At 40.9% G+C, this 24,372-nt stretch overlaps 2 protein-coding genes across 2 annotated transcripts in view; both read right to left on the minus strand.

Annotated features, from left to right (window-relative positions):
- The window catches only part of LOC137502662 (transient receptor potential cation channel protein painless-like), a 46,558-nt gene extending 40,099 nt beyond the window's left edge, over window positions 1–6,459 (minus strand). Inside the window, exon 1 of the mRNA XM_068229572.1 lies at window positions 6,406–6,459. The gene's annotated coding sequence lies outside the window, so the exon portion shown is untranslated. The remainder of the gene's footprint in view (window positions 1–6,405) is intronic.
- A 6,979-nt stretch (window positions 6,460–13,438) lies between these two features.
- Window positions 13,439–24,372, minus strand: part of LOC136883529 (transient receptor potential channel pyrexia) — a 434,219-nt gene continuing 423,285 nt past the window's right edge. The window contains exon 2 of the mRNA XM_068229753.1: window positions 13,439–18,620. Coding sequence (XP_068085854.1) covers window positions 15,227–18,610 — 3,384 coding nt within the window. The 5' untranslated portion in view covers window positions 18,611–18,620 and the 3' untranslated portion in view covers window positions 13,439–15,226. The remainder of the gene's footprint in view (window positions 18,621–24,372) is intronic.

The following is a 24,372-nucleotide window of genomic DNA, read 5'->3' on the forward strand; positions in this document are numbered from 1 at the left end:
CATAATTTATTACCTATGTTTCACTGAATTGGTTTCGACCTGTTATTATATGTGCTTCCGGTTTTAATCGATAGAGGACAGCCCCCTCTGTCGAGAACATTAATGATCTTTCCTCGACTAAGTCTTTAACTATCTTCTCCTTGGTTTATATTCTGTTCTGAGGATGGTGGCTTATAATAATATGGGACCCTCACACACAGGAGCTATGTTAGTGCTTTTCAAATGGATGTATCGTAAGTTTAAAACCGTGCTGATCGCTGCACGATTAACGTGTTCTGATGCTTGTTATTGTGGGTGATGTACCATTTAGTATTTGTATTTCTCCCTTTTTTGGCCGACCGTAACCCGTCTTGATACTCGAAGAGAGGAAGGCGTGTGTGAGAGTGTGTTGTTGATATAATAGTGGTGCATTCATAATCTGAGTCTCTGTGCATTATAATGAATTTCTCAATGAGACGTCTTTGCTCTCGTTTGGAATTATGATCTGTGTGTCGGCCGTCGAATTATTATGGCCGTACACAGCGATGTTTGTGGCAGATCTACGCGTGGCCTTGAAGCCACGACATGTGCTGTTGTCATTCTACTACTATTGACGTTTGGCCTCATTGATGTTAGGTAATATTGCACTCTACGAGTTGACTGGATTGATCTATTCGCACCATTTGTCACTGTTATCTGCCCTCGAGGCGATTGGTTCGTATGGCTGAATGAATGAATTAATGAATGAGTCGAGTATTTAGATGAGGAAGTGTCGGCCTATCTAATTTATGTTTAACTTTTCGTTATTTGCCCCTTTTATCTCGGGTTCTATTTTTCTCCTTATTTGGTGCGCGCCCTGATCTTTTTCGACCTGGGCGTCGCCATGTTGATTTATTTTGTTCCTTGGCCGCACGATGGCCCGTGTTTATCTGATTGATTCATCCTATGTATCTTTTTCTCTTTGCCCGCTGGGGTTATTCTTTACCTGGTCTACCCTTTTTTGGGGTGTGTGCGCTCCTTGGTGTGTGGGGGATCCTAATGAAAGGAGATCATAGTATTGTTTAAAAAAAAAAGGGAAATGGATAAGAAGTAGGGGGTGGAATGAATAAGGTACTCCCGATTTGTAATCATGTATTGACCCTCATTAGTTATTCTTCTCGCAATTGTTATATGCGAAATCTTCGTGAGTAAAAATGCTAAGATCCCTTGCGTAATTCTGCAACTGTGCATGTACATATTGATGAGATATGGATATCACGATTAATTGTCATTGGTGTTAACCCATATACGTATGTATCACCCTATTATATCTTATGTTTTCTTTTTCAATTGATTCTTTAATTAACGTTGCTTTTCAATAAACATTCATTTATCACTTATTCGGGTTTCGACTCTTAGTAGTGTTAGTTTATGCTAAAACTAATTAGGTGAATAACATTTCCAGTTCAGGGCAGATTTATACGCCCTTCTTGATCGTGATTCACGTGCAGTTTCCTCTTGAGGGAGGGTGTGGCTCACACTTCATTGTGAAAAGTAGTGGGGTGGCAAAGACACATTTCACTCAACTGGTTTGGTCTGGCAAGTGTGAGTAACGCAGCTGATTGAGTAATTGGGATGTTCAGGAAGTGCTGCCCCCTGACGTTAGCCAGTGGTACTGGAATTTCTTCTTACTCCACCCACTGTAACACGCAGTCTTAACATTTTAAATATTTCATGTTGATTACACAAGGCAAATAAAAATGGGAGTACGACAGGGGAGTGGGCCCTCACCGTAGTTGTTCAACGGTGCGGTTGAGAAAGTAGTTAGAGAATGGAACAAAAATATAAAGAGTGGAATTATAGACTGGGTTGCAGATGATATGGCCTTGTTTGCTGAAACAGTGGAGGAAGCAAGGGAGCAAAATATGGTCGTAATATTGAAATATGCATTCTGACTGTTCTTAGACGGAGGTCCGTTTACTGGCTACCCAGGAGGGAGAAAGAGGTATGGTTGCCATGGAAACGTGGGCGTGCCCACTGCGGTTGCCATCGAGATAAGCGTGCTGGCCGGGTCGAGTTGCTTGGGGTTGCCAAACCTCTCACTTCTGAGCGGTCTGAACGAACGAACAACTGAGCCGAAAACGAAGGGAAGGAGAAAAGAATGCAGGAATGTGGCAACACCGTGCAATGCTCCTCCGTCCAGCACTAGCTGTCAGAACGCTTCTTTCAATATTACGGGTATAGAAAAACAAGCAGCTAAAATAGGTCTTCACATCTCCTTCTTAAAATCCAGAATCATGACAAAGAACAAACACCCACAGGCTCCTTGCCTGATAATGGACCCCTGGTGCTCTTCATGACTACAGTGGCGCGGACTTGATTTTAGGGGGTCAATTCTCCTCCTAGATGTTTGAAGTTCCCCTCAAAACGTGGAGTTAGGTAGTGTTAGGAGCCCTGAGTCGAGAACTAGAGCGTAACAAGAAGTCCCAAGGTTTGTTGTTTCAGGTCTCCTGCAGGATGGGGTTATACCCAGAGAGTCCGGTGAATTCTCCCTGATGGGTTTGGTAAATGATTTTACATCAAGGAATGAGATTAGAAAGCGGGCATTCCTTCAAAGAACTACATTTCCCAATGGAGACTGTTGAGGTGGTACAGCTGGTGGTAGAGCTATTATCACGAAATGAACAATATACAGTTATAAGACATGTATTCAGAAAATGTATCTATGAAGCAGGTTCTACATGTTTTACTTGTGATTTTTTTTTGATAGCTTCGTACATAAGACATTCCTTCAAAATATTTATTTATGAATCAATTTCTATTTTTCTGTTTACTTGTGAATAATATTGAACATCTGTGCATTAGATTCGTTCAAATGTATTTGAGAAACAAGCTCTATTATTGTTCTATTTTTTGTTTGTTTGTTTGTTTGTGAATATTGTTAATATATAGGATGTTTGCACTAATAATTATTGTTCCTATTTCACATGCCCGTGTTCACATTAATCATGCCGCTCCCCCCCCCCCCAATAATTACCCGAATTACGATATTTGTGTTTGTGTGTCTTAGTACACGTGCCTTCTTCTACACACAAAGCATCACATTGCCAGCTAGGGTTGGCGTCAGAAGGCCATCCGGCCAAATACACATCGAGTGCCAACTACAATAAAGTGGGAAAGAGACCAGGAAGGAGAAAAAGAAGATGGCATGCTACAAGCTTAGACATCTCTTTCCTCAATTTTTTAAACCTCATATTTGGGATGAATTTTCGGAATCTAACTCCCGTAAAACTAACTGTTGCGATTGTGAAATAGAAGTGGGGGGGGGGGGGAGGGGGAGAGGTAAGGTTGACAGTTTACAATCTTAAGTGCGGTAATAATACCTTTTTGATTCAATACTATGTTGGATGTTTAGTCCTCAGCCCGAAGGCTGGTTGGATCCTCAACAGCTGTCATAGATGGCCTAGGCATCACTGAAGAGGCGTACTATGGAAATGAGTGAGGTAGTTTCCCGTTGCTTTCCTCAATATATGTAATGCAATTAAATAGAAGTACAGCGTGATTATACAATTAACAATCATTTAGTATTTGACTACACACTAAGAAACTAACAGGCACCAGAGAGACTGACAGACTGATGAATGCGCGCGGCAAGCGGGTGAATCATATCTCAGTGTCCATGACTTTGGCAAAAAAAATATGTATATATCCCGGCCTCCCCTTCCTCACAGCACGCGCTGTGGCGCTACATAAATCGGTTAGCTGCAACGAACGACATTTTGTGCGTATTTCCACTAAAAGTTTTCTTATTAATTAAAGCAAATAAAGGAAAGAATTATCTGAGGAGACAACAGGGCTTGTGCAAATTGCTTTTTTTTAATAATTCCTATAATTTATAGTTTCAGCCGGCTAAAATGGAATAAAAATGTAATGTTTCCTCCACAAAGTACCCCTCGCCCCACATAATCGTCACTACTGCTTCCGGACAAAATTCATTAAGGAACTACATCGCCATCATTTCGACCTCCTATGGAATAAAATCCCGGCTGGTCACAGAACCGATAATGTAGTAAAAGGTATTCAATTTGAATTTCAAAGAATGTTTTCTGGACATCGTGTAAGTACTCGGAGATTTATAGAAAACGTAATAAAAAAACAGAATAAGATGCAGGATACCATCATCCAAATTCAGAAGTCCACCTAAACGTAAGGCACCCCATATAACAAGTATTCCATATCAGAAATGAAAGGTGAAATGAAGGTATTTGTACGCCGATACAATGAATGTAAGGGTAATTATAAGGTACAGTACATCTTCTGGTACTTTCATATCACAGGAGGTGCAGAAGTAAAATAATAATTTTATTGGGTGTATGTACCACTGACTACTTTTACGGTTTTCGGAGACGCCGAGGTGCCGGAATTTAGTCCCGCAGGAGTTCTTGAACGTGCCAGTAAATCTACCGACACGAGGCTGACGTATTTGAGCACCTTCAAATACCACCGGGCTGAGCCAGGATCGAATCTGCCCCAACTTGGGGTCAGAAGGCCAGCGCCTCTACTGTCTGAGCCACTCGGCCCGGCAGAAGAAGAAGAAAAAAAAACATAAAATAAAATAAAAAAATAGAAAATGACATTAAACTTATGTTGCATCATACTGCGAGTTTAGATTACATTTCAGACTTGAATGATTAATGTATAGGCTTCTGGACGTTTTACCTTATAGGTAATAGCTGTAGCATTTCTGATACTGAACATGAGCGTTCACAAATCAGCGTTTAGGCCTGTGCCCAAGTGTCAGATTCCCTATCAGTTTTTACCCTACGGGTACCTAGTTTTTTTATGATTTCAAAGAAGTTGGAAATTTATTGAACACCTCCCTTGATAAATTATTCCAAGTTCTAATTTCTCTCCCTATAAACGAATATTTGTCCCAGTCTATCCTCTTGAATTAATTTAACGACCAGGAACATGGAATATTAGCCAGACATACTAACTCTCCATTTTTTGCACTAGACATTTTGCTATGGATTAACTGAATGATACAAGGACGGTGAGCGACTGCAATAAAGCTGAAGAGCAGACAATGGTATGATTGTAAACAGCGTAAAAAGTGAAGTTGTAAGTTTCACCAACAGCAAAATTCCCCACAGTTTTATGTTACTGTGTTGATAGGGTGAAAGTACATTATGGGAATTGCTGTCAGTACTTACGCGTAAATATAACGAAATATCTTCACAGAGATTCGTGCGTCGGATGGAGATGTTAAGCCTTGAGCAGACTTCTTGGTGATATTCGACAGGAATAGGCTATGTGCCGGCACCGGGTTTACATATATCACGTCATTTATTTCATCTCATTAACTCCCCTGAAGAGTTGACGTGAGGAAGGGCATCCGGTCGTAAAAATTCGCTACGAATATTCATCTCACTTCATACCAGACTACGTAGGGTAACGGGACAAGGGTTGAAATACATGCATATGTAAAAACAAGTATACGCAATTCTCTATGTATAGTTAAAATAATTTATAATATGCCATGTTTATATAAATTATCGTCTTGGCCGGCGAGATGTAGTGTTTACAGTGCACTATGTCTTCTGGTATGGGCTAGAATAAATTTGTTACTTTCATTGACCTGTATCAGTCTCATCCATGGCTTTGGCAATATGAAAGTGACTGAGGTGTGAGCGATGCTAGGAATAACATTCCTTATGCAGCCAGTCCCTGTTATGAATGGTGTGAAAATATCGCTCGTAGGGTCGGTTGGTTCATGCATTTCAGTGGGCTTGGCAGGCTAATATGCAATAGCAACTTCTGGCTCGGTGAGGAAAGCAACGGGAAACTACTTCACTCCTCACTTTCCTAGTACGCCTCTTCAGTGACGCCTAGGCTCTTTATGACAGCTGTTGGCGGAGCTGTGGAGGATCAAACCAGCCTTCGCGCTGGATGCCCAACATACACACACACACATAAATTAGATATCACGCTCCTAAATTCATGTTTGGTAATCGCACTTATTGGCCCCATTTGGACCTTTTGCACCGGGGCTACACCACTGCTGACACTAACACAAATACCCAGCCCTAAAGCTAATAAAATCACCAGCCCGTCCGGGAATCGAAGTGGGAACCCGCTGAACTGAACTGAACTGATCATTAAGCCAAAACTTACCGACGACCTAACCCACCGTTAAGCCTGTTGCGTCATTACAATGCGTTGAGTACGTTCTGTTGAAAATTGACAGTATGAAGTACGGTACATATAACGATCTGTGTATTATTCCTTTTAACTAAGAACAGAATTAGCACTGTATATCCTTCGTCATGACGTAAGATCAACCGTTCTATTCACCATGGTTTGATCGGCGAGCAGGTTCATTCCATCACGCCCCTCGTCACTAGTGAAGTAATGCTGATATTGATTACTCTTTATAAACAAACTTACCTGTTATTCAAGTCGCCTTTTGAGGTGCACGTGATTGCAGACTGCCTCACAGCAGGAAAAAGCTGGGCGATAAAATACCCAGCAATGATTCAATGGAGCCATGACGTCACCTATGGCACAGATGACCTGGCATTAGTACCTCATTCCGTCCACAGATGGCAGGACGGAACGGAGGCAGTTTGTATTCGTTTTACTCACGCAATGCTGTAAGCAAGCTGCTGGGTCATTCAAGCAGCTCAGATCAGGTCTACTATATTCTCTTTGGATCGGAACAACGATCGCAGTGCGATGTTTAGAATCTATACCATATGCGCTAAGAAACGATTAACGATTTTAATGATGACAATAATAATAATAATAATAATAATAATAATAATAATAATATCCGTCCCTCTGGTGTAGTGGTTAGTGTGATTAGCTGCCACCCCCGGAGGCCCGAATTTGATTCCCGGCTCTGCCACGTAATTTAAAAAGTGGTCCGAGGGCTGGAACGGGGTCAACTCAATCTCGGGAGGTCAAATGAGTAGAGGTGGGTTCGATTCCCACCTCAGCCATCCTGGAAGTGTTTTTCCGTGGTTTAACACTTCTTCTCCAGGCAAATACCGGTATGCTACCTAACTTAAGGCTACGGCCGCTTCCTTCCCTGTTCCTTGTCTATCCCTTCCAATCTTGCCATTCCCCCCTCCCCAACAAGGCCCAGTTCAGCATAGCAGGTGAGGCCGCCTGGCCGGGGCATTGGTCCTCTTCCCCAGCTGTAACCCCCGACCCTAAGTCTCACGCTCCAGGACCCTGCCTTTGAGGCGGTGGAGGTGGGATCCCTCGTGAGTCCGAGGGAAAAACCAACCCTGGAAGGTAAACGGATTAAGAAATAATAATAATAATAATAATAATAATAATAATAATAATAATAATAATAATAATAATAGAGAAAAGAATTCCACAGAAAAAAAAATCAAGCAAGTATGAAATGACAGGAAGGCAAAGAAAGTAACCTCTGTACCTGGGCATAAATAAGTTTAAATGTGACTTTTAAAAAACAATACCCATGGTCCTGCAACCCTGATGGGACTTGGCCTTCCAAGCTACTGCAGATTGTGAGGTGACACGTGGTCAGGACGACGAATCCTCTCGGTCGTATTTTGGTTTCCTAGACCGGGGTCGGTATCTCACAGTCAGATAGCTTTTCCAGCCCGATAAACCTAGACCGCAAAGCCGGTGCTATCGAAAAGTAATAACGCACATATATCTTCATTATGCCTTTCAGCGTTCAGTCTGCAAGCCTCTGTGATATTACTAAGTTCATGTATTTACAACTAACTCTGTAGCCTCATTTAGTTCTTTACCTCTTGTCTTTAAATCAATAGAATTGTCTTAGTCTCCCTCTACTTCTCTTACCCTCCATGACCGAGTCTATTATTCTCTCAACCTATCCCTTTATCCTAGCACCGAAGCCTCATCAGTCGAATTCATTCCTAACTTAGCCTTTAATAATATATCTTTCTTTCCTTCCTTCTTTCTTTCTTTCTTTCTTTCTTTCTTTCTTAACCTGTTTACCCTCCAGGGTTGGTTTTTCCCTCGGACTCAGCGAGGGATCCCACCTCTACCGCCTCAAGGGCAGTGTCCTGGAGCGTGAGACGGTGGGTCTGGGATACAACTGGGGAGGAGGACCAGTGCCTTGCCCAGACTGCCTCAACTGCTATGCTTAACAGGGGGCTCGCTGGGGGAGGAGGTTGGAAGAGATAGACAAGGAAGAGGAAGGAAGCGGCCGTGGCCTGAAGTTAGGTACCATCCCGGCATTTGCCTGGAGGAGAAGTGGAGAACCACGGAAAACCACTTCGAGGACGGCTGAGGTGGGAATCGAACCCACCTCTACTCAGTTGATCTCCCGAAGCTGAGTGCACCGCGTTTCAGCCCTCGTATCACTTTCAAATTTCGTGGCAAAGCCGGGAATCGAACCCGAGCCTCCGGGGATGGCAGCTAACCACACTACACCACAAAGCCTTTAATAATAATAATAATAATAATAATAATAATAATAATATTAATAATAATAATAATAATAATAATAAAAGTCTGACTCCTTGGCTGAATGGCCAGCGTAGTGGACTTCGCTCCGGAGGGACCTGGATTCGACTCCGGTAGCCGCGACTGGTTAATTCATCTAGCTCGAGGGTTTGTGTTTATGTTCGCCATAGGTACAACACACTACAAACCATCAGGGCGTGTAACTGTTAGCTTACAAAGAGGTGACTAAAAGGGCCCCCAGGGCCTCTCAACTTGGGAGCGTGGATTGGCAACCATGGGGTTGCATTGCTTCCACTTGTGCCAGGCTCCTCAATTTCATTTATCCTATCTGACTTCCCTTCGTCAATAACTTCAACTGTATTAGGTTTGCGAATGGTAGGGAGTCTTTCATTTTCACGCCCTTCGTGGCCCTTGTCTTTCTTTGGCCGATACCTTAATTTTTCCAAGTGTCGGACCCCTTCCATTCTCCCTCTGATTAGTGTCATTTGTACTTCCTCATGAAGCAATAATCACCACCATTGTTAGCTTACATTAGCGAGAGAATGGGTTCGAAACGCACTGTCGGCAGGCCTGAAGTTTGGTCTCCATGGTTTCCAATATTCATAGTAGGCAAATGCTGGGGCTATAACTTAATTAAGACCACAAAGCTATACAATTCTGACTACTCCATATATAGTGCATCTAATTAGAAAAAGCCCGGGAATAATAATAATAATAATAATAATAATAATAATAATAATAATAATAATAATAATAATAATATGACCGAGCGAGTGGCTGCGCGGTTGGGGTCACGTAACTGTCAGCTTGCAAACGGGAGATAGTGGGTTCGAACTCCGCTGTCGGCAACGGTATCCAATTTTCACTCCAATCAAATTCTGGGGCTGTACCTTAATTCAGGCAACGGTCGCTTCCTTCCCATTCCTAGCTCTTTCCTATCCCATCCTCGCTGTAAGACCTATTTGTCACAGTTAACTAGCTAGGATACTGGTCCAGACAGGAATGTGATCTGGATGTCACAGTTAAGTAGCTAGGATACTGGTCCTCACAGGAATGTGATCTGGATGTCACAGTTAAGTAGCTAGGATACTGGTCCACACAGGAATGTGATCTGGATGTCACAGTTAAGTAGCTAGGATACTGGTCCACACAGGAATGTGATCTGGATGTCACAGTTAAGTAGCTAGGATACTGGTCCACACAGGAATGTGACCTGGATGTCACAGTTAAGTACCGGTAGCTAGGATATTGGTCCACACAGGAATGTGACCTGGATGTCACAGTTAAGTAGCTAGGATACTGGTCCACACAGGAATGTGATCTGGATGTCACAGTTAAGTAGCTAGGATACTGGTCCACACAGGAATGTGACCTGGATGTCACAGTTAAGTAGCTAGGATACTGGTCCACACAGGAATGTGATCTGGATGTCACAGTTAAGTAGCTAGGATACTGGTCCACACAGGAATGTGACCTGGATGTCACAGTTAAGTAGCTAGGATACTGGTCCACACAGGAATGTGATCTGGATGTCACAGTTAAGTAGCTAGGATACTGGTCCACACAGGAATGTGATCTGGATGTCACAGTTAAGTAGCTAGGATACTGGTCCACACAGGAATGTGATCTGGATGTCACAGTTAAGTAGCTAGGATACTGGTCAACACAGGATCGAGATATGGATGTGCAATTTAAATCCATTATCGCCATTTTAAGAAATGTGTTGTCGAACTTTAAACATCCTGTGTGCAACCATGAGCTCCTGTTTGGAACTCGTTGGCGCGTCGTGAAGAGCTGCTCTACGGTGCCTTTGAGATGTGGATGTATCGCAAAATGTCAATGAGGTGCAGGAAGCAGCCTACTTCAGAAATGGCAAATATAGCCTGATACAGCTGATCATAGGAGATGAGTGGAGAAGATGACAACGGGTAATGGTAATGATGGTCGTCAACCCTCAGTGAAGAGAAGAAGCAGAAGAAAAGACTTCTTATTATCATAGTTTCTTTCTTCTACATAGTTCTTCGCGTTCACACAGGCGACATTTTCACAGTACTCTTTGCTCATGTTATGTAGAAAAAGAATTCCTTTTCAAACGACACAGAGAAACTCTTGAGTGACCCATTGCTCATGGACGTTACTAGATGAGATCTCTTTACAATGTTTTCGATACTGCGAGAGTAGTCTGGCCAATGTTGATGACCCTCTGTGGCTGAGGTGGCAGCGCACCGGCCTCTCACCGCTGGGTTCCTTGGTTCAAATCCTGGTCACTGGACAAGTGTGTTGTCGAATTGGTCCGATGATTATAGGAATTTGGAGATCAACCAATTAGCGGGGTCGGACTGGTGGACAGTAAAATATCAAAACAAGGATGGAGGAAGCCTTATCGTCCCCACATACAGTATACTAACTGTCCCATTAAAATGCCACAGGACAATATAGTTAACATGTGTAGCGTCTTCGGCGTTCTCAAATAAGGTACATTTATAATATAGTGGCCTTTTGGCTTTGTCAAATATTTACATTTTTTATTATTTTTATTTTTATTTACACTTGCAGGTTATTCTTGTTCCTGAGTGATAAGCGATTTCTGTTAAACGTTTTTACGCTAGTATGAAGCGGTCTTAATATACTGCAACCTCGGTATTTTTTTTTCCTTTGGGTCGGTTCATTTATAGTATTTCTATAAAGTTTCCAAGTAATGAAGCCTTTTCTTGTACTGTTTCTTGTATATAATTATAGGTTTTGCTGAACTCCGAATGGCGACGCACGTTCTGTGTGTCTTTATAACGAAAACGTAAATGTTGGGATGGAAGTGATTAAAATGTTTTCTGAATTGGGCGTGAAAAGAATCGCAGTCATTTGTGGTGCGCTCGGATGATAATGACGCTGATGCCCACATTTCTGGAGGAAACGTAGAGCTGTTGTCAACAGTCGACAAACCTATCAACTTTGGGAGATGAGGGTTGAGTTGTTTCAAGATCTTCCACACATGCGTCTCCTACTTCTTCACGACTCAACATACTGAGCCCATAAACCCAGAGTAAACCGTCGGACCAGTTCAACCGTGAACAGAAATATCTTTGGAATGTTTTGACCGTCGGATTAGTTCGGTACTACCCGCTGGGCAATACGATGGGGGTACAGGTTTTTCTCCGGGTACTCCGGTTTTCCCTGTCATCTTTCATTCCAGCAATACTCTCCAATATCATTTAGACCTACCGTATTTACGCGAATAATCCTCGCATATTAAAAAAAATTGAGGCCCGAAATGGGTGTGCGGGTTTTGTTTGCGTCAAGGTTGGCAACACGCTCCTGGTTCACGTAGTTTTCGATGCTGGGTGTACAGTTATGCTTTGTGTAACCACAGGTGGAAGAAAACGGTCCCTATATGTCATATTTAAACGGAAAACAATTCAGACTTTCAATTCAAAACTGCCTTTGTCTTTATCTTCATATTGTGATCTCTCCTACTTTTAAAGACACCACTCAGACTTATTCGTCTACTAATGTCATTCCACGCCATCTCTCCATTGACAGCTGGGAACATACTACTTAGTCTACTTAGTCTTACCAGGCCAGACTTTGCAACATTTTTGTAACGCTACTCTTGTCGGAAACCACCCAGAAAAAATCGAGCTGCTTTTCTTTGCATTTTTTCCAGTTCTTGAATCAGGTAATCCTGGTGAGGGCCCCATACACTGAAACCATACTCTAGTTGGAGTCTTACCAGAGACGTATATGCCCTCTCCTTTAAATCCTTACTACAAACCCTAAACACCCTCACAGCCACGTGCGGAGATCTGTACTCTTTATTTACAATCCCATTTGTGTGATTCATCAAATGAAGATATTTTCTTATATTAACCCCTACGTACTTACAGTGATCCCCATAAGGAACTTTCACCCCATTAACGCATAAAACTGAGAGGACTTTTCCTATTTGTGAAACTCACAACCTGACTTTTAACCCCGTTTATCATCATGCCATTGCGTACTGTTCAGCTCACAACATTATCGAAGTCATTTTGCAGTTGCTCACAATTGTATAACTTATGTATTACTCTATACAGAATAACATCATCCGCAAAAAGCCTTATTTATGATTCCACTTCTTTACTCTTATCATTGATATATATAAGAAAACATAAGTGTCCAATAATACTGCCTTGAGGAATTAGTACATTACAGGTTCTGTGTATAAAGATAGCTGTAGTTTTATTTATGTTCGTGTACTGGTTGGTGTACTCAGTCCGTGCGTGTTTACCATGTCTCAGTGTAGTCACTAGTGTAGTTCGGGAACGATAAGTGGCAAGAAAGTGACTCTGCGATCACTGGAGTGCTCCCTTTGAAGACCATAACCTCCTTCCTGTGCCAGCAATTAGCGGTGAGTGATGTGTTATTTCCTCATTCTCTTTTATTCTTAATAATGTATTCTCTTTTTAGTGTCGGAAGTTGTTAGTAAATGTAGTTTTTGTGAATTTGTTTCCAATCCCGATTCATTAGCTTTTCCGAGTACGGTATTACATTTTCGAGGGCTGTTTACCGCGGTCGTATTGCATCAGCTATTCTGGCGGCGGTAGCGCGCTGGCAACACAGGTATGGCGATGCTCATTTGTTTTGCGAAGCGTGAATTTTGAAGTAAAGCCGTGCGGAGTATAAATTAAAATCATTTCTCTTTCGTGCGTATAGGTAAACAAGTAACTAAGAATTTTCATTCCGCATTCTGAAGGCCACATGATTGATAACTAGGGCTAGAATGTTTGAGACCTAAAAATAGACCAAATAAGCAAGCAAATATGACCTCAAAAGTGACGAAATATGACGTAGAATTTACAAAATATGACCCGAAAATGATTCATCTAAATATGGCCATTTTAAAATAAGTTATAAATGGAAACGGCAATTCCTTTTTATACATATTTGTTAACTAAATTCTTTATTGTTACTTTTCATATTAATTTTCTGAATATACATGTTTAGCAGTTATTCACAGGCTATTGTCCTCCATTCACTTATCAAACACTTGTGAATACATAGGCCTACCTATAAAATAATAAGTTCGCTAAGATTATCCGATCACACAACATGTTTGCACCCTTCATTGGTGGTTTGAAATACGAGATAACTAGAAATCAATCTACTTTTTTAAATATTTTGGAACGTTTAAGCCCAGATTGCATTAATTTTACTCAAATGCGTTAACATTTAAATTGAGCACCACGAAACGAATTAAGTAGATGTCTTTCTATACATTATGGTAGGACGGCAGGGTAAATAGTGCAAACTCACGTAACATTTTCATTCTTCTCCGCGGCTGGTATTGAAGTGTATGACAAGATTCATCTTCAAAGAATCAGCGCGAAAGACCTCCGATTATCACTTAACATATTCTTGTAAGAACACAAGCTCCTTTCTACGCCACAAGACGTTATTGGTGCATATTTAAATAATTTTAAATCACTGCTGTCGAGTATGCACTCATCTTGAAATGTACTGGTACCTTCTCCTCTAAGAACATCATTTATCTTGCACACACAGCGAAAACTGTCACTTCGGTTAAGAACGTTTTGAAGTTTCCGTTTTACACTGACGCTAACTATTCGATGTGATCTTTGTGCTGAAATTTCAACACTTCTCACAATTTCAATACCTACATGAATTTCTAAGCTAGCAGCTTCTAAACGAGTAATTGCACTCGATATAATCCCAAAGTTCGACTTAATATATGCCAGACTTTCTGACAAACTCTTGGAAAACAATTACTGTGCAATCTTGATAGAAGAGGCACAGTATTCCTCTTGTATTAACTACAGATGTGATACGGAAAAGCAGTTTTGTGAACACTAGTTCTCATTCGGAAAGTTGAAGATGATTTTGCACAGCTACAGCTGTCGCCAAACTGCCAAAATATGACCTAAATATGACGTTTCTGCGAAAATAGTTCAAAATATGACCTTATGACCAAAAAGCCGAAATATGCATTTATACGACAAATAAAAATCACTTAATTTTGACGATAATCACCTGCTTTGCACAAAAATCCAATGAGGCAAGAAAATAGAGCCAAAGAAAAAATATGACTTTTCCTAAACATCCGAGCCCTATTGATAACGCCCATTGTCTGGTGTATACTGTTGTTCGAGGGCCCTGGGACCGCTACGGTAGCTGTAAAGGTCCTTTAGGAACTCTGAAAACCGATGGCAAAAGGGGGTCTGGTTAAGACGCAGCAGGTCGTTATGCTTGTTAGGTTCCAAAATGGGTAAAACAAAATATATAAATGCAATGTAAATTTTAATCTTATACAGTAGCTGTTGTATAGTATATATGCATCATGGACCCCACAATTTGCTTTGAAAGCCATAAGTCGCAGCCCTCAGATGTTAACCTCAAGAAGAGGTATATTTACTTACCAACAATTCCTTACTACAGGGAGATATACCAGCTAGAGGAAATCAACATAGTAGGTCTGATGATTGGAGCTAGGGGAACGATTCCCGTTTTTGCCGCTAATTTCTGGAAACAGATGTCTCTGCCAGTTACAACGTTACGGGGGATTGCTATCATAGCTTTAAGCGGTTCACTTATAATTCTACGAAATCATTGTTAGAATTAGGTTACCTTCAACATTTCTCAAGTATATCTATTTTTATTCTAAAAATAAATGTAAAAGTATACTTCCTTTTAAAACAATGATCAACACCACTTCTTCACGACTTCAGAGCACAGTGCTTGGAAAGCCACAGTAACTCCTGGGGATATGAATAGCGTGCCATACCTGACCTGAAGTACTTCCCTCTCATATGTTTCCAGGTTTTCGAATTGAAACTTCTGTAGTCTGTTCTATTATCTTGAGCGTTTCCTTCAAAATGGCTTTATCCACCTGGATGGTCGGCCCACATTCACCCAGATACAGCGTGTCTCCTTGGTTTGGAAATAACGAGGCTTTGTTATCGTACTGCCTCGTTCCGGACAGAATATAATTAAAACATCGTGAAAAGAGCTTACTCCTAGGAAAATATTTCTTTTGGAATCTTACGGCTTCCAACGTGGGTGTCTCTATCCTGTGGATGACGAAGATTCTTGCTATAACTCCCGATAACTTGGCTCTGCTTTCCAAGTCTCTTGTGTCATTCACTGATAAACTTATCAATAAGTTCACAAGTACTATGGAAATTAGAAATACAAATAAGATGAACACTGGTATAGCTATGTAGGGTGTCACACCGAACTTCAGATCTTTAGCATCATATTCTCCTGTCATGAATATAAGAGTTCGGAAGAGAACACTCATTGTTACAGACACACCGCTCACCTGAATATTCTCTCCCAGTGTTATATACAAGCAGTGGGAGAAGGCCAGTATAAGGAAGACATAGGAGCAGAAGAACCAGAAGTAACAAAGAGAGAATTGTATAAGCATCTCGATGTTTCTGGAGAATAATGGGCACCTTCCGATTAATAACATCAGCTTTGTAGAAGCTAACAGAATCACAACGATGTTGAGCGAGGACCTGACGTTATAGTCCCATGGAAACAATAGCGTCCATGTCAAGGCGAAAATGATCAGGTCAAGATAGTTCTCTCGATGTCGAACGAATGTCTGAGGGAATATGGTTAGTTGTAAACATTCCCTCAGTGTCAGAGGAATGGTGATTATTATGAGGAGGAAGTAAAAAGGATCGAAGTACACATAAGTACTTGAATGGCTGCAGGCTGTTGTGTTCTGATAGCTGCCGCAGATGCTGTGTGGATTGAGCATGATAAAAAGGTTGAGAATAACAAAATAGAATGCGTACACGAACACATTAACATAGAACAGTTTCCGTATGCAGTCCCACTTGAAGTGCAAGAAGCTCCAGATGATTGGATGGTCGAACAGATCCTCATATTTCAAGCCTTCTCCTGTCAGGAAATAAACAAGATCAGTCTCAGCCTTAAGTTGAACATCATTGGCAACACTGATATTGATGGCAGCACTCATGCTCTGATAATTGGCGTTACCCCCTGAATTGATAAATTCGCCACCGACGGCTGTAAGCAGTGAATAGTCAAAGATGATTTCATGATCGTCATCTTGTGGATAGTATTGTTCGTTCGTACTCAGGCTTTTATCCAGGAGAGCCTTCAGTCCCCTCACAGACAGGGGCTTCTTACGTAGATTGTTCTCTTGATCAATGTTGGCTCCTTTATTTAAAAGCATGATGCTGCATTCCAAGTTTTCCGTCCTAAAAGCATGATGAAGGGCTGTATCACCTTTCCTGTCCGTAGAACTTACAACCGTGTCATTTCTGCCGAGCAGCAGTTTCACAATGGAAACATTCTGCTTCTTGACGGCTATAATCAATGGCGGAGATCTGTTCCATTTCCCTACAGCATTTGGATCGGCTCCATGCTCCAATAACATTTTCACAACTTCCTCGAGTCCAACGTCGGTGGCAATTTGAAGAAAAGTATTTCCACTCATGTCTTCATGTGATGCAAGGTTCTCAACCTTTTTTACTTCTTCTTCGAATTTCTTGATGAATTCGTGTGGCTGGTGTTTCTTCAGGAAGTCGAATAATATGCCAGTAACGTTATTTATTGAAAGACTTTGACCTTGAACTGAATTAGTTTTCTCTTTCAAAGTCAGCAATATTTCCACTGCTTTCCTATTACCTCGATCATTTGCGAGCTTTACAAGTTCTTCTATATCTAAAGGGATAGTGATATTCTCATAGAGAATATCAATACACTTTCTCAGACTCTCTAACTGATACATTTTCTTCCTCCTCATTGTCGGCGATTCTCTCAGTTTTGGAATTAAGCAATCGATCCCTTGATCCTTTTCCACCAAATCTGACAGCTCGTAGTCGTTGTCGAGTTTTCCTGCAGCTGAAGCAACAGTGTGATGCAAAGCTGTCCACCCATTTATATCGACTGCATTCATGTTGATGCCTTCGTGGAGCAAGATTTCTATAGCCTCGTAGTTGAGAGCTTCAGCTGCTAAATGAATGGGTGTCTTGTAGGTAGCATTATTCAGCTTGTTGGGATCTGCACCAGCGTTGAGAAGCATCCTCAGGAATTCTTGATATCCCAGTTGTCTACAAGCCATCTCCAAACATGTCCCATTGTACGGTCTTCCGTAGGAGAAATTTGGGTCAAATAAAGAATTGCCGTCCTTGTCAACCTGCCGCAGTAGACCATTGAATACCTGGGTGTGTCGGTTCTGAAATGCAACCAGTATTTGATTTTCAAATCCCCGAGCAGTGTTGTACTTGACGGGAGGCAATTTGTGACAAAGATGTGGATGTTCCTGCATTATATAAGAACGCGCTGTTCTTCCAAAAGCATTAGAGGCATCCAAGTCCACGTCATCTTTCCTGTACTCCAGTATAAGTTCCATCATTTCTGTGCATCCATAATTCGCTGCCTGGTGGATTGGAGTGTAGCCACGTTTGTTTGCTTTGTTGATATCAACGTCGTGTCTAATTACAAGCATCTTCATACAACGCACGTATCTCCATCCATCTTGCTTCTTGTAATAAGTTGCAAGATAATGTAGTGCTGTGTCTCCTTTACTGTCCACCGCGTTCACGTCGATCTTCTTATGCTTTAGAAGATGCTCTAGTGCCTGACAGGAGCCAACTTTGGCAGCGTAATGGATAGGTTCGGGTTTGACGACGTTCACATTTGGTCTCATTGCTGGTATTTCCAACAGGAACTTTACAAACTCTCCTCTATCAACATAACTACTAGCTCGCTCAAGACAGACGGTGAGTAGCTTGTTAGGAAACTTGTAATTGTCTAGTAAGTCCTGAAAATGATTGAAATCATTCCTCTCCAGGGCATCAAGTAACTGCTCCTTCGACGTACTTCGTGGTGTTTTTCTAATACTTTCATCAGAAGGTATAACTTTGTCATGCTCTTTTCGTTTGGTTCTGTTCTCTTTCCGACAATTCATCTGTTTTTGTGGCATTCGATCTCTGTTGCCAATGGAGTCCACCCCGCACACGTCATCGTTCTGTTCTTTTGAACGTCTTTCGTGTTGCTGCTCCGTTTCCGATGTGTTGTCATATGAACTTCCCTCCGGAGAAGTCGTAGAGCAGTTCTGCTTCTTTCCAGAAATGTCATCTTCTTGCTGTCGTTTACTTTCATTTTGGAAGTCACTGTTATCACTAGCATTCGATTCTGGAGAAGACATAGTAAGATTCCTGGAAAGAAAAGAAAGGTACAAATCAGGAGATTTTAAAATATAACATAATTTGTTAAATTCCTTTAATAAAATAAACGAGAGGGGCTGGTAAAGAAAATCTTGACAACTCACGTGATGCTAGCCAGACTTGAAAGGAAAGACATGATCGATAGTCAGTTCAATCTTATTTAAAGATGTACATAAAAACCGAATGAAAGATTTTATCTTTAAAGCTGCTATGATCCTTATGTTTTTTGTTGCGAATTAATGTATCTGGAGGAACACCCGATAGCACGGATGGTTAATTATATAGCCTGCCCATGCGCGATCCGTACCACTCCGTATTATTCCGTACCAGTCCGGCTACATGGCTAAATGGTTAGCGTGGTGGCCTTTGGTAATAGGGGTCCCGGATTCGATTCCCGGCAAGGTCGGGAATTTTAACCATCATTGGTTAATTTCGTTGGCACGGGGGCTGGGTTTATGTGTCGCTTTCATCGTCCTTTTCATCCTCATCACGACGCGCAGATCGCCTATCAGAAGACCTGTACCTGGCGAGCCGAACATAACCTCGGACAACCCGGCACTAAAAGCCATACGTCATTTCATCCCGTACCAGTCGCCGCGTGCACTTATTAAAGTCATATGATTCCGCTGAGAAGGTTTACAAATATTCCTTCCATCTGTCCAGTGATTCCCTGGGATCTACTATGAGTTCATCGTTTACACACAAAAAAACGGTTGATTTCCCTTCCCCCCCCGCCCCTTTCTCTCTCTCGCAGCTTTATGCTGTCTACGTATCAGCGCTCTATCTGCCTTATCTAAATGATGGTGATAAGTGGTCGAAGTGCCTCAGATTGCATATGTAACGTACACATGCGTTCTGTCCTCGTTGTAGCCGATTCTGTAGGATCACACCTACATCCCTGTAAACTACGTCACAGTAATCGATCATTGTTCTTTTTAGTTTCTCCAGAAAATATATTTTAGTCGGTTTAGAGAGTGAAGAGAAGAAACTCTTTTCATTATGTTTGAAACGTGAGGACAGAACGCATGTGTACGTTACATATGCAATCTGAGGCACTTCGACCACTTATCACCATCATTTACTCACTTATCTTGGCCACGTAAAAACTTGCGGCGTACTTGTCACACCCTAAACACCCATCTACATCAAACATTTCTTCAATTACAACTCCTCCACAATTTTCGCATTTCGTGAATGGAACAAAATTGCTGATAAAATAACGACTATACAAAGTAGAAATGCTTTCAAAGCAGCTGTTTGGACGTTCTTGCTACTTACAAATTACCAATTAATTGAACTACTATAATCTACCAGATCCTCCACATTCGGGCTTCAGACTTGGACACAGCACTACCACTGTTATGCTACAGGTTTCTGACGACATGCGTAAGGCAATGGACACAAGACGGACAACTATTCTTGTACTGCTGGACTTAAGTAAAGTATTCTGTACTGTAGACTTCGATATTTTACTGCCTAAATCCTATTCCCTTTACTTTTCAGACAGTGCTTTGTCATGGATATATTCTTACCTTCATGACTGACGACCGTTATTTTTGATAGTCAGAATACGTTGGCATGGCGTACTCTGAAGTATGGTGTACCCCAAGGTTTTGTGCTGGGTCCCCTTCTATTCGTCTGCATGTAAACGATATATCTGGCAGTTTGAATAATTGCAAACATCATCTTTATGCTGATGACCTTGAACCTACCTGCATGTGGCTCCGGATGACTGTCACCATCTGTAGATCATCTAACTGAAGACCTCCTTTCTGTAGAGTCATGGTCTTCATCGTGCGGTCTTAAAATTAGCCCTGCTAAATCTCATGCAATACTTGTAGGCTATCCCAAGTTAACCAAGTGCATCTTCCTCCCATTATCATTAACTGTTCTGGAGCGCTCACGTTTCAAACATAATGAGAAGAGTTTCTTCTCTTCACTCTCTAAACCGACTAAAATATATTTTCTGGAGAAACTAAAAAGAACAATGATCGATTACTGTGACGTAGTTTACAGGGATGTAGGTGTGATCCTACAGAATCGGCTACAACGAGGACAGAACGCATGTGTACGTTACATATGCAATCTGAGGCACTTCGACCACTTATCACCATCATTTACTCACTTATCTTGGCCACGTGTAAACTTGCGGCGTACTTGTCACACCCTAAGCACCCATCTACATCAAACATTTCTTCAATTACCCCTCTCCTCACACCATGACAGAAATACTCGAGCACGTTCTTGCACTGACGACCGACAGAACTACGAAGTTCACCAACTCCTCCACAATTTTCGCATTTCGTGAATGGAACAAAATTTCTGATAAAATAACGACTATACAAAGTAGAAATGCTTTCAAAGCAGCTGTTTGGACGTTCTTGCTACTTGAATTTGTTATTTTATTTTATAACTTCCCTAATTGGATCGTGAATTGCTAAAAGGGTGTAAGTCCATATTTTGGTGGTTTTCACTTATATCCACGTGTAGCCACCCTTTAGTGTTAAAAGGCATTAAATCCGGGACAATCTCGAGTTTATTCGGGGTAGTCAGTTCTTTCAAGGAGTGTTAAAAAGTAGTAAGTCCTGGCTGTGTTGTTGCTTGTCCCTACATCGGGAGTTTTGTGAAACACACATTTAAGCTAATTCAGCCAGGCATAGGTGACATTACGCTTCGATATAACTTGGCCTACCCTGAGGGTTCTTTTCCCATCCACATTAAAATGTTAAAGGATATTGAGCAGCTCCTACCATGCATTCCGCAGGATGAGGAGGAAGACAATTTTATAAAGATATTCCAAAATGGAACAATGTGGATGATTTGGAGGATGAGGGTGATGAAGACTGATTATACTATCCAGGGTTTTAATGCTCAGTTTTAAAAGAATAAATAGGGCAACACTAAAGAACATTCCGCATTGATATTAAGGAGGATTGGCTAATGTAAATATTATTGATTTCTTTCTATCTATTCTGGTGATATTTCAGTATTGATATGTGATAATGTAAACAGTTGTTGGCTTAGATAAACTTTATACTTAAAAAAAATTAAATTTTCAGAGATTGACTGTTTTTCTATTCGTGTAAACGCATTATATACACATACTACAATCACCAATAAATACTTTATTTAATATCCTAAATTAAGGCTAATTTTTGAAGAATTGCACTTTTTAAATGCAAATTCAACAAGCAAAACTGAATGAACTGCTAAAAGGACTTAAGTCAGAGCACTTTAAACATAACAAAATGTATAAAAAATGAGCTTTATCCAAGTTTTGGAATTATATAGGTCGGCGAGAAGTAGCCAGACTTATTACAAGAGGTTCTTGCTTCCATAATGCAATAACGCAGAATACAAACACTTTTTCTTAGTTTTATCAGAACTAGGTTCAATGGACTTAAGCCCTTTTAACAATTCATAATTCAATTATAGGGGTTCCACTAGGACGAAGTATACTTCATTTTTCAATACAAAACCTACCACCACTGTTTAACAGGTTATTACTATGTAGGTAATAAATCATATGAGCATGGAATGTGAAATGTCTTTCACGTACAGTACAAAAAGTACTCACACGATGCTATCCACTGTATAAATGGTTTCTCAACATTAATATTGAACCGCGGATGGCAGCTGTTTGTCAACAGATGTTTCTCTAAACCTAATGAAGTCCAAAACTGCGATAAGACTTTAGGAATTGTTCCCCGGGCTCCTTCCATCAAGCCTGATATATATTTAGTCCATATTTGTCTTTATAATACGAGACTGTAGGCTCTTCTTCTCTAAACCCACTTCTTCCAGAATGTGATTCAAATCGCGCCGTTGGTTCAATGGTCATTCCGTTCTTGTTTTCCGGCAATGATATCTATTCGTGTGGTGGTTCCATTTGCCGCTATCCTAGGGTTGCCAGATTTCCGGATGGCAAATAAGGAACACTTCCATATCCTTGCCATATAGCGCTAAATTAAGGCACCGTAGCCATGATTAAGAGAAAAGACCAGGGTTATGTTAATAAGTAAATACCGGTAACAATATAACAGCGCCAGCATGAAATATGTAGGTGCTTAATTTATTACAAACTAATAATGCGTTAGCCTTTACATTGAAATGAACATTTAACAAGCACTTGTCATTTGAAGAAGCAATATGTAACAGTTTGTTATTCAACAAAACTTTCTTGAGAAATTCCTTACAATTCTCATCATAGTTGAAGCACCCAAAAAGTGCATTTTTTTATTATATCTACTGAACATCTGTTTTTGTCATCTCTCCATTTTATTGCCATTGCTGAAAATACTCTTTCAGTATAAGCATTCGATGGAAATAACTTAAGACAAACTTGAGTACCATTAATATGTTCTTCAGTTTTTCTGGGCCAATTAAACCACTGGTATATAAAATGGAGGAGACCCCACGCCCGCTAGTGCCGCTAGAATACTGCCAGAGGTGCTGTTCTCAACTATGATGGCTGATCATTAGTCGGGTCATAATACAGAATATTTTGATCTTAACCGCGCACTTTTTGGATACAATACTATTGTCAAAACCATGATATTTAAAAAACGGAATATTGGGCGTACGGTTTAAATGGTGCACCGTACGCGGAACAAAATGAGAAAAAACCGTATTGTTCCGGGCAAAACCGTAGATCTGGCAACCCTACGCTATCCAGACCCTTCCTCGTAGACCATAGAGACTCGTTCTTTGAGGGCGCCGGCCATCATGTGTCGACTATTCCTTACAACATCTCCGATGCTTGGCCTTGCGATACCCAAAGAAACTTTGGACTTCTTGAGGAAGATAAAATATCTGAATCCACCATCGATGATGTAGCAGACTCGGTACTAAAACACTCGTTATCAATTATCAGGCATCTCCTATATTCCACGACATGACTCTGAAAATGCTTAAAATTTCAATAAAGTAAAGGACAGGAAATCCAACAGATAACCATTCCAGATCAACCTTCTTTTTGTACCATATCTTCACTGGATGTCGGCTGTCATTAGGACGATCTGGTTCTTGTTCTCAGCAGTTCGGGAGAGAGTGGGGTTACTGAGCCCCTACCATTCTCGTAGATTCCGTTGCCAAAATATTCCCATTCTTCCCCATGGAAGATTTAAAAGAGGGGTGCTCAAAATATCTCCATGAGACGAGCTCGTAGAGCGACACTTCTTCTTCTTCTTCTTATATCATTGTCAGAGCAGTAGTAGTACTCAGATGTGGTCTCCTGTATAGTTATCCCGATCCCCATTTCGTAATGTTTTTCTCCCACAGTCATCACATGAAAACTGAAACTTTGATCAGTGTGAGACATTTCTGAATTGGATATTAAATTGTAAATTATTATTGTAATTCATTTAATTTTAATTTCTTCGTTGCTATTATATTACTGTACGTAGGAAGCAAAATGTCCATTTATATTGTGTATTATAATAGATATTGTATGTACAGTAAGACAGCATAGTCAATTGTTTCAGTCTATTCTCTAATGTTGAAAATATTTCTTAGCACACAAAGTAGGGTCTCCATACTGAGGAAAACGTAACATTAAGCAATTTCCTCAATTGTGCCGAAAGTTGAAGGGCTAAAGGACACGGGAAGGTTCGAAATTGTGAGTCTTGTATAGCTCTGTCAAACTAAAAAGCATTGACTCACATTATTGCTCGTAGTGGTGCTTGAGTGAAACAATGCATTGAATCACACTAGCGCTCGTAGTGGTGCTTGAGTGAAACAATGC

Source organism: Anabrus simplex, chromosome 11 (assembly GCF_040414725.1).
Source record: "Anabrus simplex isolate iqAnaSimp1 chromosome 11, ASM4041472v1, whole genome shotgun sequence".
Classification (NCBI taxonomy): domain Eukaryota; kingdom Metazoa; phylum Arthropoda; class Insecta; order Orthoptera; family Tettigoniidae; genus Anabrus; species Anabrus simplex.